Source organism: Limulus polyphemus, unplaced genomic scaffold (genome assembly GCF_000517525.1).
Source record: "Limulus polyphemus unplaced genomic scaffold, Limulus_polyphemus-2.1.2 Scaffold4342, whole genome shotgun sequence".
NCBI lineage: Eukaryota > Metazoa > Arthropoda > Merostomata > Xiphosura > Limulidae > Limulus > Limulus polyphemus.
In genome coordinates this window covers 7149-20762 of record NW_013669952.1, presented here as the reverse complement: position 1 = coordinate 20762, position 13614 = coordinate 7149, and the positions used below count along the sequence as shown (strand labels likewise).

General features: G+C 34.6%; 1 protein-coding gene across 2 annotated transcripts in view; it reads right to left on the bottom strand.

Moving 5' to 3' along the window:
* Positions 1 to 13614, bottom strand: part of LOC106470992 (nephrocystin-4-like) — a 90807-nt gene that overhangs the window by 72815 nt on the left and 4378 nt on the right. For both annotated transcript variants that reach the window (XR_002613172.1, XM_022399631.1), the window contains exons 3-9: positions 7189 to 7373; positions 6770 to 6912; positions 5488 to 5620; positions 4748 to 4978; positions 4294 to 4430; positions 3179 to 3293; positions 656 to 738 (exon numbers count right to left, since the gene is read on the bottom strand). Coding sequence is in view for 1 of the 2 variants with exons in the window: in XM_022399631.1 (XP_022255339.1) it covers positions 656 to 738; positions 3179 to 3293; positions 4294 to 4430; positions 4748 to 4978; positions 5488 to 5620; positions 6770 to 6912; positions 7189 to 7373 (1027 nt within the window). In the remaining variant the exon portion in view is untranslated. The remainder of the gene's footprint in view (positions 1 to 655; positions 739 to 3178; positions 3294 to 4293; positions 4431 to 4747; positions 4979 to 5487; positions 5621 to 6769; positions 6913 to 7188; positions 7374 to 13614) is intronic.

The window sequence follows — 13614 nt, the reverse complement described above, 5'->3', positions numbered from 1 at the left end:
ACATAAGAGAGAACTATCAATGAATTGTGAAAGAGAGGATGTGACAGGTGGATGTGGCAGGAGGGGTCTGATTTTCTATTCGATAACTCTGTAACCAAACAAAATTGAAGGCTATAAAAATTATGAATTTGTTTGAGCAATAACAGTCTTTTAAGTTTAATTTTGTACTTTTTCGAGGAGTGGTGGATTAAATAGGGATGATGACATGCTAAAAAAAATGTTTCATGTGGGTCACACAAGTGGAAATTTAGGATTTTTTCAAATATTGGCTTGTAAAATTAAGAACTTAAAACTTGTATACTATTAAAATATGAATTATTACCTACAATTTTATGCTATTCTAATTGGTATAACATAAACAAAAAAGTAGCTTAATAAAATTTTCAATTTAAGACACTAAAACCTTGTGTCATGCGCAGTAAAGGGTACCTGGAGCAATAGGGATAAATGAACTTCTTTTTCATGTGTAAAGATATTAATGTTAAACAGAAGCTTTATACATAAATCTGCTCTAATTCTTACTTTTGTACACTTGCTTGGGAGGTTTCAATTTACAAAGTTTTCTCACTTACTTTTTATTGTTTTTAATAATTATGAGTAATATGCTTTTTATGTATCATAATGCATAACCAGTTTTAAATATAATTATACTTACCTAGACACATTATGGGAGAACACAGGCAGAAGAGGTACATGAGGACCAGTTCCATGGTGGACCTCCTCCAGCTCCTGAGATGTCTTAAAAATCAGTAAAAACAATAATCTCAAATATTTTTCACTAGGAAAATAAGCAATCTTTTTCATTAATACCTTTACATAAAAAACACATTCACAATGATTATTTGGTTACTAGATAAATTATGCTACCTCAATCCTCATCAGTTGATTTACATCTCCCGTGTACCGTATAACTGCTTTTCAGGGTGGATATTCTGTACAAGTATTTTTAAGATACTATCAAGTATGATTACAGAGTTTTACAAAGAAAGTCAAGAATTACACACTGGGGTTTTCTAAAGTTACAAACATTTCCTAAATATAAACCTTGAAAGATTTTACCCCTATGATACTAAAACAAGAGTTGTGTCATGCTACTGTCTCACTAACATTAACCTGACTGCTCAAATCAATACACTTATTGAAACAAAAGTCGTTTCATACTGTCATATAAGTAGAGTTAATGTGACTCACAGAACAATTAAGGTACTGAAACAAGAGTTGTGTCATGCTACTGTCTCACTAACATTAACCTGACTGCTCAAATCAATACACTTATTGAAACAATAGTCATTTCATACTGTCATATAAGTAGAGTTAATGTGACTCACAGAACAATTAAGGTACTGAAACAAGAGTTGTGTTATACCATTGTCTCAATTGATTTGATGTGACTCCTGGAATAATCACACTATTGAAACAAGAGTTGTGTTATACCATTGTCTCAGTTGAAATTTGATAATGAGGAGCCCAATTTGAGACTAGTAATGCTTGGAGACAGCTTGAATGGGTAATGAAGAAAAAACTTTAATATAAGTTTAACATAACAGCAAATATACAACGTTTCGACAAGGTTTTGTCATCATCAGTTATCATTGTCTCAGTTGATTTAATGACTCGTGGAATAATCACAGTAATGAAACGAACTGTGTTATACCATTGTCCTAATTGATTTAATGTGACTCCTGGAACACTCACACTAGTGAAACAGCAGTTATGTTATACCAATGTCTAAGTTGATTTAATGCAAGTTCCTGAATAATCACATTATTGAAACAAATTATGTTATACCAATGTCTTAGTTGATTTAATGCAATTCTTGGAATAATCACACTATTGAAACAAGAGTTGTGTTATACCACTGTCTAAGTTGATTTAATGCAACTCCCTGAATAATCACACTATTGAAACAAGAGTTGTGTTATACCATTGTCTCAGTTGATTTAATGCAATTCTTGGAATAATCACACTATTGAAACAAGAGTTGTGTTATACCATTGTATCAGTTGATTTAATGCAATTCTTGGAATAATCACACTATTGAAACAAGAGTTGTGTTATACCATTGTATCAGTTGATTTAATGCAATTCTTGGAATAATCACACTATTCAAACAAGAGTTGTGTTATACCATTGTATCAGTTAATTTAATGCAACTCCTGGAATAATCACACTATTGAAACAAGAGTTGTGTTATACCATTGTATCAGTTGATTTAATGCAATTCTTGGAATAATCACACTATTGAAACAAGAGTTGTGTTATACCATTGTATCAGTTGATTTAATGCAACTCCTGGAATAATCACACTATTGAAACAAGAGTTGTGTTATACCATTGTATCAGTTGATTTAATGCAACTCCTGGAATAATCACACTATTGAAACAAGAGTTGTGTTATACCATTGTATCAGGTGATTTAATGCAACTCCTGGAATAATCACACTATTGAAACAAGAGTTGTGTTATACCATTGTCTCAGTTGATTTTACATGACTCCTGGAATCATAACAGTAATGAAACCAGAGTTATGTCATAATGTTGTCTCGGTACATTTAATGTGATTTCCAGAGTTATCATATTGTTGTATCAGTAGAGTTAATGTGAGTCTTGGAATCAAAGCAAGAGTTGTTTCATAGTATTGTATCAAAACATACACAATCTCAAAACTATCAAAACAAAAGTTTCTTACTTTTTAAGAATTATAAAACTAGAAAAAATAAAGTAATTACTAAATAAACTTAAAACCTTAACCTCTATAAAATAACTTGAAACAAGTAAAGTGGAAAACCAGAAAATTGTCAAAAATTAAAAAAAGCAGTAAAGTACTGATAAGACATACAACATTTTTGTTGTTGTTTTACTCTACATGTTCTAGCAGCTGTGATTAATTTTAATTTTCATATTAAATCAAAGCATTAGTATAGGCAGGTTAATGAATACATTTTGTTGTATATCTCTCCCATGCTGCATTTGCATGATATTTTCAAGTTAGCACTTTTATAATTAGCAAGGTATTTGTAATATAGGTTACATAATTATATAGTTTTTCACAAAAGTATTCTTCCAAATTGTACAACCAGCATTCTCATTACTGGCCTTGTATAAATACTTTAACACTATACTAGTGAAGTAAGATTTGTTGACATGCTACGTTAACCACAGATAAAATCCAACCTACATCGACAGTATTTTCATTTTGGTCCTTTACAAAAGAGATGTGATCTTTCCTTCTGAAAAACTGTTCTTTTGGTTTTGATTCATGAACTTTCTTTATAGGAGACACAGAAGAGCTTCTGTAAGACACACTTTACTTAAGAAATTTCTAGATGATAAAAACTATACCAAAAACTTCAATAAAAAAATATGGGGATTAATTGTCAAAAAATAGCGAATTATATAAAAAAGAACAAGAAACATTGTTTACATATTAATAAATCAATTTTGTAGCAAAATACCTTCTAGGTAAAAGTATATTTCTAAACCCAAAGAAAACAAAACAATGTATTAGCCTCTCAGTAATTATGTTTATAACAATCCAATAATTTATTAGCTTTTCAGTTATTTTGTTTATAACAATAAAATAATTTATTAGCTTCTCAGTATTTATGTTTATAACAATAAAACAAAACAGTGTATTAGCCTCTCAGTAATTATAACAATAAAACAAAACAGTGTATTAGCCTCTCAATAATTATGTTTATAACAATAAAACAAAACAGTGTATTAGCTTCTCTGTAGTTATATTTATGCTAATAAAACAAAACAATGCATTAGCTTCGAAATAGTTATGTTTATAACAACAAAACAGTGTATTAGCTTCTCTGTAGTTATATTTATAATAATAAAACAAAACATTGCATTAGCTTCGAAATAGTTATGTTTATAACAACAAAACAGTGTATTAGCTTCTCTGTAGTTATATTTATAATAATAAAACAAAACAATGCATTAGCTTCGAAATAGTTATGTTTATAACAACAAAACAGTGTATTAGCTTCTCTGTAGTTATATTTATAATAATAAAACAAAACATTGCATTAGCTTCTAAATAGTTATGTTTATAATAATAAAAACACAAAACATTATAGTACTTCTCAAGAAACATATGTTTTTAACACTAAAAATAAAACATTGTTTAGCTCCTCAATAAAGTTTAACTTGTAATGATAAAAACATAAATCATATTAGCTTCTCAATAAGTATGTCATGCCACATAAGTATGTTATTACATAAGTATGTCATGCCACAATGTGATTCAGCACACATTTTTAACACAAGATGTGTACACTAAACCTTTGGTGGTGGAAAACAGTGTTATCAGCTATCACAGCTTGTGACTTATTGTCTACTCCAACTTGTCTGTTGACCGAGAGCTGGCTGGTCTCTGATGCAGCTGAGTGCTGTTTAACTGGTCGTAATGAGTTCTCTCTCTATGGAAAACATGTACTTTGTCATTATTTACATTGACCTGTAAGTACCTTACACAGAATTAACATAAAACTGGCAAATTACCAAAATCACCAGGGTTTACATCAAAGAACATCACTAAGAAAAAAAATGTATGGAGTGGATTTATTCAAATAGAATAAAAATAAACTTTGTGAAATGCTAAAGTTAAGACTAAAGCCAGATTACTCAAACTAGTTATGTACAAGCTTTCTGAACTAAGCAGATATAAGAAAATAATACAACATGCACAGTATTAATTTGACTGAGGTAGTGAATATTAAAGAAATTGTATACAAACCTTCCGACCAGGAGTAAATGTAAAAGAAAGGCTTCCTTGCCCTCCATCACAATCCACTAGTTGTTTTCCACAAAAGACTAAAGAATTGTTTGGGCATCGGCTTGGTCCACCAATCATTTGGATGCACACTTCTGTCTGACCACTAGGACATTGTAACCATGGGCACCAGAAACCCCAAAAAACAGTTACAGTAGAAACAGGCCCATGAACTTTCCCTAATACAGTGCTTGCCTAGTAAGAACAGAAAACAGAACCTTCACTATAGTTGTGTTTATCTAGTAAAAAGAAAAAATAGAACTCACTCTATAGAAGTGCTTGCCTAGTAAAAACAGAACTTTCTCTGTAGCTGTGTTTGCCTAGTAAAACAGGAAAGCATTCAGTATGTATATGGTTTGCCCACAGAGAGAACTAGGTTGATGATTTGCATTTAGAGATGACCAGATATATGAATTGGCCCTTGAGAGGACTAGATATATGGGTTCCTCCTGGATAGGATTAAGTACATGATTTGGACAGAACAAACACTCTTAAGGAGAAAATCAGTTTTCTGTTCTTAATTGGCCTAGCATGCTATGAGAAAGGATCATTTTTTTGTATTTACAAGGCAAGCACTACTAAAATAAATGTTCAGCTTTTCATTTTTACCAGGTAAACACAACTATACAGAAGGTTCAGCCAACACTAATTCAGTTGAATAATTCAGCAACCTCTGCCTTTGTCACTATGGTGCTAGTACTTACCCTTCTTTCCTTCATACCCTGTTCACAGGAAACTCCAAATTCGATAATGAAGACAAGAGCAATCTGAGGATCATTTGGAACATCAATCATTTTTATCTTGTTCCTCAGCATCAAAACTGAATCTGTTGAGCCACTGCAAACAAAAAACACAAAAAAATGAGGATTTTGTGGCACATCCATCATTTTAACACTGTTACTCTGCATCAAACCTGAACCTGCCAAACCACTGCAAAAAAAAATATATTAAGATTTTTTGGCACATCCATCATTTTAATATTGTTACTCAGCATTAAACCTGAAATCCCTAAATCGTTAAAAAATTGATTTACAAACTGAACACTACTAATAATGTTCTATTGTTAAAACGGACTCAACATAATGGACAAACTGTTTGTTGTTAATACACTTTTGTTCAGAATGATTTAGGTACATAGTAAATTTGTCACTAAAGACAACAAAAAGACAGAGAATTACTTAAGTCAAAACATAAACAGTGGTACTTTCTGTTGACTTACATTGCACTTATCATTTCTAAGTAATTAAATTATTACTCCTAACTACTTCAATGTTACTGATATGCCTCAGTTTTACTTGCTTCATTACTGTAACACCTAAACAAATAAACTTTTACTTAAAGTTTCCAATGACCTATTTTTATAATTCTGCTTCCATAAAGATAAATCACTCAACTCTTTTACTCATTCTCTAACAAATATAATGACTAAGTAAAAACATTCTTTTACTAACTCTACTCCCATAACTAGCAAATGGATGTATTATTTTTTCCTTCACCATACTTTCTGATATGCAAATAACAACAGGCATATTCACTCTGTAACATTCCATAAACTGGAAACACTACAGATTTATTTTATGATTTCTTAAACAGTCTCTCAACTAAAAGTTTTATACAATAATCCAAGATCTTAAAAGCACTGGAAGAGTTTTAGTTAATTTAATTTAACAGTGAATAGTATGTTTAAGCTCCTATGACTACTTTTATATTTTCCGAGATTCTCTTTTATGAATGGGTGCTGGCAGTTTGAAGAAAGTGCTTTGAAAAAACCAGTATAATATTTGAAGATGTAAAACTCTAATGACTACACATTAGAGTTTGTGCTAACAGTTGGAAGACACTGCTTTAAAAAAAATAGAAACACCAGAGCAATATTTAAACATATAAAACTCTTAACTGCTTACACGTTAGAACATGTTCAGTTTCACGATAGTGCTTTAAAAACACCAGAGCAATTTTTTAATATACAGAACTCTAACTTCTTACACATTAGAACCTGTACTGGCAGTTCGACGATGAGTTTTTATATTAGATATATTTGTCAAACTGCTACGGCGAGCAAGTCGTTCTGGAAGAAGTTGCTGGACATCAGGACGAGTAACAAAGCACCATCCATTGTGAACTCCTATCTAAAACAAATTGAGATACACAAAAGGAAAAATTTTTCAGAAATAATCAAAAAATATTATATTATCTAAAAAAATAAAGCTTGACTTAAAAAAGGAAAAGGACATTTAGTGTATTTGAAAATCTATAGATTTATATATTTTCAGGGAATCTTTCTAATTTTCACAAATTCCTTTTATTGTTACTTCACTCATATAGAGAAATGTGGATGGGTTCTAAGCATGGTATGTTCAGTGAATAATATAGGTTTCTGCAATTTAAAAACCTTCACAACCAACCTGCACTCTTCTTTCAACTACTGTAAATTTAACCCCTATAGCAGAATGATCTTTTTTTTCCTGTTCCAAACTGTGCAAAAGGTATTCTTCAAAGTTGGCCACTGTTGGTTGTATCTTTAAAGTGACTTTATCTAGTTGAAATGATGTCACCTTCCACAGTTTAGGTTTTCTGAAGTGATCCTTAACTGAAACACAACAATTTATTCTACAAGTATGAAATAAACAGAACAGTCTTTGTGATTTTCTCAATGAAAATGACATAAATACTTCTGAATGTAAGTTAAATTACATTGAAAATAGTAAATTATGCTCAACTCACTTAAAACTACAATAAGCTTGAGCTATTATAGTTAATTCATAAGTTTGTTTTCACCTTAACAGTTCTACAAAAACAGAAGTTATAATTTTCGTATACTGAAAATGTATTTCCCACAGGTACTTACCTCCTCTCACAGATATAGCTGTTCTTGTTCAGTGCAAAAATGTTTTTGCATGCTACAAGCCTTGAGCTCCCACATACCCTACGATCATTGTATTTCAACTGCGTCTCACATATAAATCCTCATGTGACAACCCTCCACCAACAGGAGTGTGACACATCCTCCTGACACACATGACTCCCTCTATTTGATTCTACCAAACTATCACTTCGAGTTTTGGAAGAAAATGGAAGCATCAGTTTTCAGTGAGGAGGAAGGGCGAGAGTAGAGGAGTACTTATTGGAAATACATTTACAGTATAGGAAAGTTATAATTTCTGATACGGTACATTACCCCTTCTCACAAATATAGCTAGAATTCCACACTGAATAGGTGGAGGGACGAATGCAAGGAAAAGAAAGAAGCATCCGTCAAAAGTGTCCAAAGATCATCCAAAAAGAGGATATCCTTACAGCAGAGGATCACATGTAGGAGACCACACCACATCTGTACCAGGTATTGTCAACACCCAGTGTGGAAAGAGATGTTGTAATAAACATGGGCAGAAAATGGGAGGAGCACAACCAAAAAAGGAGAGAACAATGGTTGGATAGGGATCCAAACAACCTGATATTGGAAACTTAACACCTCTGATGATAGTAATGTGGATGAGAGTAAAAAAGATATGCCAAAAGGTGTAGCGTGGCTAGGGCACAACGGCCCATATGTGGCAAACCTACAGCATCCAAAACCCAGCTCCCAGAAATAGACATCCATGTGGAGATAGGAAAGAAGATCATACTGTTGGCAAGTCAACTACAATCCAAAATCCAGCCACCAGGAATCAACATCCATGTTGGGATAGAAAAGAGGATATTACCAGCAGTAAGTCAACTGCAATCTAAAACCCAGCCACCTAGTGGGGGTAGGAAAGAGGATCATACCATTTTCACCTCAAATTCAGCAGACTGGAGGGAGATATCATACCCACTGACCTGTGAATAGGGCACACAATACCAAAGTGATCAAATGTTTTACAAGTCTGGGAACCGACATCCAGATGGTTGGAATAATCAGATGGTGATAGCAAATAAATCTGATTGACAGCATCCACAGGTCAAGAGGAGAAAGAAGTAAGTCTTAACAGATAAGTGAAAAATCAAACATGAGGACAGAGGTTCAACAGAGGTAAAGTAAGGCAATGAAAACCCACATTTATATCCCAATCTGGAAGGACCACGCACTGAAGAGGTCAACTAATCTAGAAGGAATGCAATAATAGTGAGAAGGTAGGAAAGGTAAAAACTTTACAGTAATGGGAAAAATCAAAAGTGTGGGATAAGGCAGCCCAATAACCCGTGATCGAGGAGACAGAAGTATCCTGATCAAACAGACAAGTAAGGAAATCCCTAAGAAGAGGAACAGTGAGCCGAGGAGGTGAAAAACCCCGACCCACAGACAAATGGTGGAAAATGTTCTGCTCATGTTGATAAACATCCATAGAGGAATGGCAAATTGAATGTGCTAAAAAGAAAGTGACTCACTGTAAAAATCTGGATTTCCTTCCCAAGGACCAGATAAAAACTGGGTGAGAAGACAGAGGGTAGAAAGAGCTAGATGAAATGCTGGAAAGGATAGAGGATGAGGTAATGGTGAGGCAAATTGGAGGTGGTACAGCTGTAGAAATCATGGTTGCACCAGCCAGTAAGGAGCAATCAAAGGACTTGACACAGAGTGTTGTAGATGATTGAAATCACCCTGGGAAGGAGATGAATGGAAGGAGACACATAAAGTTATTTGTTGGTCCAATCCTGGCAGAATATATTGACAGCCAGTGCAAGTGGATGAGCAACTGGAGACCAAAACAAAGGAAACTTGGTACTGAGGAATGTGGCAAGCAAATGCATCCAGGTAAGGGGTACCCCATCGAAGGCATAGTCACTTGAAAATGTGAGGATCAAGAGACCACTCTGTTGGATAAATTTTGTATGGTTTGGAAAAATGATCCATAACAAGATTGAATGCATCTGGAACATAACATGCAAGGAGACAAATACCAAGTATGTGGGCCATTAAAATGAGATGTAAGGTTTAACCACAAAGGGAAAGAGAACAGGTGCCACATTGGTGACTGATATAAGCTACCACCACAGAATTGTCAGAATGGATCATGACTAGACGATTCCTGGCAAGATGAAGATAATGAAACATGGTGTATGGTCGAAAGCTCCAGAATGTTGATATGATAAGACCTCTAGGCTGGAGACCACTAACATCAAGCTTCCTGCTAATCAACCTACACACCCCCAGCCATAGAGGGAAGCATCCATGAAGATATGCAAATCTGGATGGGAGGAAGGAAGCAGAACACCCACTGATGTGTTGGTCTTGTCAAACCACCAATGCAGATCATCAACATGAGAAGAAGGAAAGGAAATAGTAGCATCCAAGGGATCCCACCTAAGGTTCCACAAGTTGTGCAGAGTCCACTGAAGAGACCTCATATGTGCTCAACCCAAGGGGATAAGGGTTTCCATACAAGAACATATCCACAAAAGCAATTGCACCTCACAAGCAGTAATAGAGGGAGCCGTAAGGGCATGGAGAACTGAAAGCTCCATCAAATGCAGTCAAAGAGGAGAATGTTGGGCCCAACTGAGATGAGAGTTTAAAAAGACACCCAAGTGGATGAGATATTGGGTAGGTATAAGGAATGACTTCATCAACTTGATTAACCAACCCACATGAGCTGCCCCTAAAAGAAGCAGAAGACTGTGCTGGGCAGACTCCTGTTTGGAATGAGCTAACAGATGCCAGTTGTCCATGTAATGGTGTAAGTGGAACCCCCAAGTACGTATATATTGGGCAAAAGCCTTGTCCACTCAACAAAAGACATGCAGGGTGAGAGCAAGCCCAAAGGTTAGGGTGCAAAATTAATACACTACCCCATGATGAACAAACCAAAGATAGCGCCTCATCTGAAATGATATAGGAATATGCAGATAAGCATTTGAGATGTCTACCTTGGTCATCCATATACTTGGAGGAAATGCCCACCTGAGTGTGAGAAAAGACTGCATGGTAAATCATGGCAGAACTAAAAGTTGATTGAGGCAGAACAGATAGATAACAGATTGCCAGTCCCCAGTTTTCTTAGATACCAGAAACAACATGGAATAACAACCTGGAGAAGAATGAGATACAGGTTCCCTGGCTTTCAAGGGGAAATAAATCAGTCAAGCAAGCTCTCACTGGACCAGAACCCACAAGGTAGTCACCAATACTGTTGGCAATGTTTCCACTGCATCAAATAATATGAGTGGAGGAACCCCTAGAAGTAGGAACTGGTAAAGCCTGGGGGATAATAGGGGATTATCTAAGCTCACTATGAGACAAACAATTAACCAAAGATGAAAGGGTCAATTGCTGTCTTCCACACAGGGTTCTAAATTCTCAGTAAAATCTCTGAAAACAGTCTGTTGGCAAAAAGGGGCCATACATAAGTCCCGAAGATAAGTAGGTGGTAAACAAACTTGGGACAGTACAGCATTTCTCCCCAGAAGATTCCAGCAACAGAGAAACCATGTGTAAGGAGAGAGCCAAAGAAGACAAATGTGCCAATTTGGAGGTAATTAGGGAGGAAGCATCATTCAAAAAACCTTAGGGTCTCAGTGGAGTGCCTCAGAAAGGAGGTGGGTAGTGGACAAGTACCATAGTAGAGTTGATAGGGTAAGATGAAGGTGGGAAAATTCAATGTGGAATAAATGAACAGGATAATCAGGGTCTACCCCCACATGGGCAAAATTGATTCCAACTGTTGAGAATCAAGAAAAGGAAAGTCAACCTGATGGTAAGGTAAAGCAAACTGATCCAAAGCTTGTGGAGTGTGTGTCATGTTAATGCCCTCAAGCATTTGAGGTACAAAATGCTCTGCATGAACCCTAAAATCTGGGGAAGGGAGAAACACAAAATACTGAGAGGAGGGGGTACCATATAACAAGGAAGGAAGAAACACAAAATACTGAGAGGAGGGGGTACCATATAACAAGGAAGGAAGAGGATTATAAGAAAATGGTGAAAATGATAAAATAGAACACACCTGAGAAATCAGGTCCAAAAAAAAAGCTGTATTAGGCCTAGCTGATTCCACAGTAGAGGCATAAGAAGACGCAGAAAATCAGGAAAAAGGCTGTCAAATTCCTTGTCATCCCAAACAGATTCAGTATGTTCAGGAGGAAAATGGGCAATATCAGGAGAATAAGGTTGACTCAATGATCAATCTCTAATCAAATAAGAGCCAATAATTCCATAATTGAGTTCATCCTACTTGCAGCCTGTATAAGTATGCTGGTAGATGGTATGACCTCCGAAATTGTAACTTGAACTTCAAAGTCATTGTTAAAGATGAATTACCAAACACAACAGAGTTAGAATAAATAAATGAAAAATTAGAAAAAAGTAAATTATGCTTATGTTCACAAACATTGGTAAAAAAGAATAACAATTCCACTTCAGAATAAATTACAAAACAGTTCATCAACATTGAAAAAAAAAATGTCATAAAATTCACTAAGTTTAAAAAAACACACAAATGAAGAGCACAATGAAAAACGTCTTGACACGAGCACTGCCAAACGAGAAATGAACAGAGGGAGTCAAATGCATCAGGAGGGTGTGTCGCACTTCTATTAGTGGAGGGTTGTTGCATGATGATTTGCATGCAGGGCACAATTAAACCACATTGATTGGGGTACAGGAAAGCTTAATGCTTGTTGTATGCAAAAAATTTGCATATAGAGGGCAGCATTGAACGAGAAGAGCTATATCTGTAAGAGAAGGTAATGTACCACATTAGAAGTATATACAAACTTGGTTGACATTATGACTAAAGGAAAAGTACATAACATTGGCCTGTAATTCTCAAATTGTTCTCATCACACAACAAGAACCAGAATTCCATGAACAGATTAGTGTTGTAAACATAAGCAAGTTATATCTGAAAAATGATTAAACTACTTTTTGAAACATAAATTCACAAGTTCAAAAAGCTACATAACACTTTATCTTCTAAACTTCCAAGGGTCACCTATCATACTCTGGTACGTTAAAAGGTTTATGTAACTCTCTGACATTGTTAGGACCAAGTTTCTTGTTATTATTTTATCTGTAGGCCTAAATATTACAGAAAGTTTATTAATAGACCGGATGCTTTTATATTCTAAATTTCTTTATCAACACAGTAGCATGTTAAAACATCTATTCTCTACACCAGTTTTCTAAAACCATAATGATAAGATCTTGTTAGTTGCTTAACTCAACCAGCATTTCAAGCGCTTAATTTCTGCTTAACTTTGGTTCATGCTAGCTGGCATTTCAAAGGGGAAACTGACCACTCAAGTAGAATGAGGAAGCTAAAACAGCTTTTCAGGACACTGAAGATAATCTCATTATTAATATAGTTTACTGAAACTGGAGAAACAAAAATACAATTTCATGTATAAAATATTGAGAGAAGTAATTATCTCTGAAAAGATAAATGCAGGCTTTTTCTTTAGAAGTTACTTGTAAGTACCATTTCTACTTCTGTATTACCTTACTTAATGGCATGAATGAGTAGGCTTGTTCTTTAGAAGTTACTTGTAAGTACCATTTCTACTACTGTATTACCTTACTTAATGGCATGAATGAGTAGGCTTGTTCTTTAGAAGTTACTTGTAAGTACCATTTCTACTACTGTATTACCTTACTTAATGGCATGAATGAGTAGGCTTGTTCTTTAGAAGTTACTTGTAAGTACCATTTCTACTACTGTATTACCTTACTTAATCAGATGAATGTGTAGGCTTGTTCTTTATAAGTTACTTGTAAGTACCATTTCTACTACTGTATTACCTTACTTAATGGCATGAATGAGTAGGCTTGTTCTTTATAAGTTACTTGTAAGTACCATTTCTACTACTGTATTACCTTACTTAATGGCATGAATGAGTAGGCTTGTTCTTTATAA